This window comes from Alligator sinensis, unplaced genomic scaffold (genome assembly GCF_000455745.1).
Source record: "Alligator sinensis unplaced genomic scaffold, ASM45574v1 scaffold156_1, whole genome shotgun sequence".
NCBI lineage: Eukaryota > Metazoa > Chordata > Crocodylia > Alligatoridae > Alligator > Alligator sinensis.
Window position 1 is genome coordinate 4,850,197 of NW_005841844.1, and position 6,904 is coordinate 4,857,100.

Genomic DNA, 6,904 nt, shown 5'->3' on the forward strand with positions numbered 1-6,904 from the left:
TGCTATTTATAACTGAACTCCAGAAGCTTCACAATAAAAGCAAATTAAAACTGCAATACAAAAATAGCAAATACTTTAAAACTATGTATTTGTAGGTCCTGTTAGAATTCTAAGTTCAGACTCGTCTCCATGTCAATAGATGCTACATCATTGTGGGGAATGCAGCTGCCTGTTCTGCTCTAGACAATAGTATCAACTGTTCCAAGAAAGAAACCTCCAATCTACCTGGGGTGTTTTCACTGTTGCACCACCTGCTGGTCTTTTTAAAGGGTTTACCATCTTCACATCATCTTCCTCATCATCTGACTCTGGTTCTTCCTCTAGGGCTAATAAAATAAGACAGCAATACATGAAATTTCACATGCGTGAAAATGGTAAATTTAGCAAGTAAGAGACAAAAAAAAAAAAAAAAAAAAAAAAGTGTTATCTATCTGTAGAACAGGAGTGTTTAGCCGCTGGCCCATAGGGATCCCTGCAGGTCCAGAATACATCAGTGGAGAAGACCATTAATATGGCCACACTTCCCTGTTCAGGGAGGAGAGAAAATAACTCTATCCTGCTCAGGTCTGAAAAAGCCATGAGGAGGGGAGGGATCAAAGACCCACAAGAAAAATAAAGCTCTAAAGAAGGATATGTTCAAGTTCCCAGAATTTTCTTGGGTCTTTACAGCTAGATCAAGTCTCACTCTCATAGAAAAGCCTACTGCCAGAGAAGAAAGTTTTACTGTTTGTTCAACCCTAAGCCTACAGGGTTCCCCACAGGTAGGAAAATTTGGCAGCAGGAAAGCAGTGGCACCACTCTTCCACCATCAAAATTTCTAGACACATGGGAAGTAGTGGAACCTGCATGCTGAATCAAATGCCTGATCCCAGGAAAGCTGGGACCCAGCACCCAATCCCAGGATGCCAGGGAGCTGGGAGGGGGTGATCCCATGCTTTAGGACCCAATCCTGGCACCAAGGCAGCGCTGAGTCTGAGGGCCCATTCCCAGAGCCTGGCACACAGACGAGGCAGCCTCAGTGCTGGACCTGTCCTGTGGACACAACCCTGCCCCACAGGACCAAACAAGGTTGAGTGAGCCCCACTGGCCTTCACAAACACAGGACACAGGTTTGTCAACAGGACTAATATAATGGCTTGGTAAGTATCCAACAGAAGTTTTATCAGGTTTTGACACAAGCTAATCTAATCTGGTCAGTTTATTGAATTGGTTAATCTATTTGGAGAGTCATTCACCTTGCATAAAAAAAAGTTTTAAAAATAAGTGGGGGGAGAGGGGAGAAATATAAAAATAAAATACTTACCTACAAGGTGCTGGCCACTAACATAAACAGGCCCTGAACCACATTTCAATCTCAAAACCACTGGTGGAGTGATCTCAAAGCCACCTAAAGAAACCTACGAACAAAGTACATTGGTTACTTCAAACACCAACAGCAAATTAACAACAACGTGCTAGGAGAGAACCACTGAAATTTAGGAGCGCAGTGAAAAAACACCCATTAAAGCAGCACAATTGTGTGTGACCGTATTTCAAGGTGTATAGGTTGACATGGTATAAAAGTTGACCTGATTTTCCTGACCCAAAGTTAAGAATTTCATAGATCCGGTGTATAAGTCAACCAACCTTTTTGGATCAGAAATATGGGGTCAACTTATACCAGGCCCTGTGTACCCTCACTGCAGGCCAGGCACCTGGGGGGTGGACATGTGCCACAGAGCTGCTCGCAGGAGACAGGGCTAGGCTCAGCTGGCATGGCCTTGTCCCCTGCAAGCGGTGCTGCCTGGGTCACGGCAGCCTAATGCCGAGCCCAGCACGGGTCCCAAGGGATGGGGCGCGTCAGCCATGCAGTTCGCCTGGCCCTGTCTGTCTGTTGCAAGGGGTGCTGCTGAACACCAAGCCCAGGCTCATCCCCTGCAAGTGGTGCCAGGCTTGCTGCTCAGCTGGTGTGGCCCCATGCCCTGCAAGTGGTGCTGGGCTTGCCACTCTGCCGATGCGGCCCAGGTGGCACTGCTCACGGGGGATGGGGCCACGCCAGCCGAGCCCTGCACTGCTCGCAACGGATGAGGACAGGCTTGGTGCTTGGCTGGTGCAGCCCCACCCCCTGCGAGCAGCACTGCCTGGGCTGCACCAGCAGAGCACTGAGCCTGGCCACACCAGCTGAGCAAGCCCAGCACCACTCACAGCAGACAGGTACCAACTTGGTACTAGCTGGCACAGCCCCATCCCCTGCGAGTGACACCGGGCTCAGCTGACATGGCCCAGGCAGCACCACTCGCAGGGGATAGGGCCACGCCAACCAAGCACTAAGCCTGGCTCCAACCTTTGCAAGAGGCACTGTGGCACATATCCACCCCCTGGGTGCCTGGCCAGCAGTAAGGGTGCGCAGGGGCCAGTTTAAGTTGAACACCGAGCCCAGTGCCACTCAGAGGGGACAGTGATATGGTGTGCAAGTCAAGGTTGATTTTAAGAGTTAAAAATTGGGCTTCAAAACTTGATTTATACACTGTGAAATATGGTACTTCATAAACACTCACTGACCCACCCATGGGGTGGGGGAGAGAGGGAGGTCAGAAGAGCACCAGCTAGAGATCTTTAGAAGGATCTCTGGGGTCTGAGAAGTTTCTCTTCAAAGCAGACGGACACCAGTGGTATAAAGTCAGAAGTGTAATTAGGCCCTCAATGCCACCTTTTCAGTGTCCATTTTCAAATTACAGTTTGCAAAAAGTGAGCTAAAGCAAGATCGTACATGGGTTCCCAGGACGTTCTGGATAAACACGCCTTTAATACAGAAATAAGTGGCTGAAACTTCTGAATCAAGTTACTTCTTTATTACATCCAGACCAGATAAACTTTCAGTGGAACAGTAAATGTAAGAAGCCAGAAGGCACCTCATGAATATTCCCATATTTTATTACTTTACAACTGAAGCTTTTAAAAAACTAATCTACCTGCAATGTCTGGGAACTAAGTTTGTAAAGGTTTACAATTGAACCAGCGTGCCAAAACCCATAAGTGAACTGACTAAACAAATTCAACTATTTTAGTACAGAAACACAAATGAAACAAATTGGAATGTAATATTTTTATCATTCAGATGCCTAATCTGCTACTGTCCCTTCCCCAAGACAACAGTTTATGTCAAGTTTAATAATGCCAATATAACTGTCCTTACCGTAGGCTGCACCGACATTTTCAAAGATGCAAGAGTGGCTTTAATAGGGTTCCCCTCGTAGTCCAATGCCTCTGCTTCTATGACATGCAATTCATCTTTGGCACCAGCCCCCAAACTAACCTATGCAAAGAATGAAACATATTGTACATTATTAGAAATATCCCTAACTTGCAAAACTTGAGCATTAACTTGTAAATGTATATGAAGCCCAAAGTGGGATTTTTTGTCTCAAGACTAGAGGGTTTCTCACGGATGTTCTTCCTCTATTTTTGCAGGAAAGCTACTGGTAACTAAACTGTTATCAGCATCTCACTGAAGCTGAGACAAGCTAATCTTCAATAAGGAAATGATTATTACACTAAACTTTTTAATGCTGCAAGATTTATTCAACAAGGCCTAAACTAATAAAATAGCTGTTTTATTCAACCTGCTATTCTGCAAAACCTAGAATTAAATCCAGTAAACAACTTGGGTACCTGGTTCCTACACTGGAACCTAGTGATCAGAACTATGCACTCGTGCTCCCTATGTAACAAAGAAATGTCGGTGCTGCAGAATGGCCCTACAGGCTCAGCAAGCTGCTTAAAGGAAGCCTCAGTATCAGCCTTAGAACACATGCAACAGGTGCAACTGAGGGCAACTTATTCTTCAAACAGCACTGTAGACACTCTTCTGTAGTTTAGGCATCGGCTGAGCTGGGAGTTACTGAACCCCCAATGTTGAGTGTGGTAGCAGATGACTGAACAAGAAGCAATGGTTTAAAGTTACAGCAAGGGAAGTTTAGGTTAGATATTAAGGAAACTCTCACAAGGAGGGTAGTAAAGCACTGAAACAGGTCACCCAGAGGTTGCGCAATCTCCAACCTTAGAGATTTTTGAGACCCAGCTAGACAAAGGCCTTGGCTAGGATGATAATTGGTCCTGCTTTGAGCAGGGAGTTGAAGTAGCTGACTTCTTGAGGTCCCTCCTAATCTTAATTTTCTATGATTCTAAGCCATTCTCAAACACCATACTGAAACACCGCTGGATCTAGAGTGACTATGATCAAGCTAATCTCATTGATCAGGGGTGTCCAACCCTTTTGAGTGTGGGGCCAGATCATGAACTTTTTTATCAGCCAGTGGGCCAGCAGAAGCAGGTGCTCGCGTGGCCCATCCAGTCCAGCCATGGCCTGGGGGCGCTGCCTGACCCCATGTCCTCCCTGCCACCTGGGCAGCCTCGAGGAAGCTCCCACACCACATACCTGGGCTCAGCATCCAGGGGAACATGCGAGGACCCTACGGGGACATGCAGGGACACCCCCCTGCTCCCTCTCCCCTGGGGCAGCCCAAGCCCAATCAGCAGGGCTACCTCCCTCCCCGGGGCCTGCAACTCACCGCCCCCAGCGCAATGTCTGCGGGCGCAGGGGGATGCGGGAGCCATGCCAGCTTCCCGCCCCAACAGCCACAGCAGCAGTGGCAGCAGCATCTCCTGTGGGCCCGGCCACAGCATCCCTCCAAGCCGGCATCCGCGCCCCCCGAACAGCAACCTGCTCCAGCCCGTGCAGCCGGCGGGGACCAGCACAGGGCAGGGCTGGCATGCAAATGAGGAAGGGAGGGGAGGGGCTAGGAAGGGACACCGTGAAATGAGGGGGGATGGGGAAGAGCCACACCACATCAGCAACGTCAAGCTGACATGGTGCACGTGGGAACCCAGTCCCTTCCCCAGACCGTCAGTAGCCATTAGGAAGCTGCTGAGAGGCTGGGGGAGGGACAAGGGGTGGAAACAAAAGTAAAGTGTTTACTTTCATTTCCTGTCGAAGCACCTCTGGCCTCAGAAAATGGCTTGGTGGGCCGCATGGCAGCCCGCAGGCCATATGTTGGACAAGCCTGTCATAGATCAAGTAAATTTGTTGGGAGATGGATGCTATTTTAGGAACAAGGATATACATAATGCAGATAGTTACAAAAAAGCAAGCAGAAGCTAGATACCAGAGGAAAACTATCCTGCCTTTACCTGTATGTAACAGTACCTGCATGGATGTGTTGACAAATGAGAACACATGCATTTCACCTCATTTGCTCTCTAGAGTAGATCTGTGTATTTCAGCTGGTAGAACAGCTAGCCAGTACCAGACAAGATCTGTATCCAGGGATACCTGGCACATGGCTTCACTTGTATCCGTTACAAGATCTAATTAAAGCTATTATTTGTTTTCTGGATGACCAAGCTGTATACATTTTACGTGGGGGTATTGTAGATAGATGTGTGCATTAAACACAACAACTATATATGTAATGCAAGTCACTAGAGGTACATCGGGGGGCTGGGCTACACCGTGCATGGGAGGAGGCTGCAGCCAGCCCAAATTTCACCATAGCTCCCCCCCATGCCCATCAGTTACTGGTATTGGCCCCCAAAATCAATATCAGTGCACCCCCACAAGTTACATATAACATGCAATACAGAGAACCTCCATTTTCCTGTTGAGAGCTGAAAAGCAAACTGGTAGCCACGAACTGATAACTGTAAATTTTGAATAAGCTATTTGACTGACCTATGTAAACCCAGGAGCAACACGAAGGACCTAAAAAGCCTTCTTTGCCACTTTCTCTGTTCATTGGACTCAGAAACTTTTATTACAAAGCCAGCAAAATATCTGCTGGCACATTACCCAGCCACTTTTAAACACCATTTTCCCCCACCACCTGCATCCCCTACACCAATCTAAATCCTCTGGCACAAATTGACCTTTTACTCTAGCAAATATAGAACATTTATTAGCTTGCAACTTGCTCCCTTTTCTTCCTTTTTAATTTCAACCTTCCCTTCTGATATTTTTCTGAATATAGAAAAAAGTGAGAGACCCGAATGATGGTCGCTTGTTAGATGCATTCACTTTTTTCTCTAGGACCTCTCTCCTTGCCACTGGATGACTGCTACAGGTTTTCTACTTGCCTCTCTTTCTCGCCATTCATTTCCCAGGCACCTCAGGTACTTATTTCTTTGCTTTTTTACCGTTTTAGCCATGTCCCCATCAATGCTTATCTATTCACTGCAATCCAAATACCAGTTTTCTAAGTAAACAGGAAGTGACCTGCCCTATCCCTCTTTCTTCATCTTCTGTGCTAAAAATATTCAGGTGCAGGAGTGGGCATTAAAGGGCACCTGATGCCCAAGCTTACACAACAGCTCTCCCAAATGTATATTTGGGTCCAGAAAAAAACATCACAGACAAGCCTTACTCCTACAGCTCCTGCGCCATCGTGGCTACAACAGTGTTCCCATTTCAGTATTTCCCCGATTTCCAACAACCATCCACTGAAATGAGGCCACTGACCCCAAAAAGCCCCAATGAAGACCTAATTCTGGGCAACCAACTGGGGCAAACCCAAGCTTGTGAACAAGTTTGCACTGGATGCTCCACATCTGGGCGCCCATCAGCAAGTCCAGCAACAAGCTATGGAGAATTGCTGCTGGCTTCAAGAACCAGGCTGTGGGGTCCACAGATCCTGCAGCAAAAACCCTCCCCTCAGGCCAGCCCAGCCCAGCCTTACCGTCCTCAGCGACAGCTGGTGCTCGTTCTCTTCGTCGTTCACTTTGAAGTGGAAGTCCTTGTCCGCCTTCAGCTCGCAGCCTGCGGGCAGGAGAGGAGAAGACGTCACAAGCTCGTCTGGGGCCACGAGCTCGCCCCTTCCCCGGGCGGGGCTCGGGCCCCGCCCCGGCACGGCACGGCCCGGCCCAGCGGCGT

General features: G+C 48.0%; 1 protein-coding gene across 1 annotated transcript in view; it reads right to left on the reverse strand.

Annotated features, from left to right (window-relative positions):
- Positions 1–6,902, reverse strand: part of NPM1 (nucleophosmin 1) — a gene marked incomplete at its 5' end in the record, with an annotated part of 17,475 nt that extends 10,573 nt beyond the window's left edge. Inside the window, 4 exons of the mRNA XM_025206182.1 lie at positions 226–326; positions 1,304–1,397; positions 3,176–3,295; positions 6,711–6,902. Of these exons, the coding sequence (XP_025061967.1) occupies positions 226–326; positions 1,304–1,397; positions 3,176–3,295; positions 6,711–6,902 (507 nt within the window). The remainder of the gene's footprint in view (positions 1–225; positions 327–1,303; positions 1,398–3,175; positions 3,296–6,710) is intronic.
- Positions 6,903–6,904: the final 2 nt, after the last annotated feature.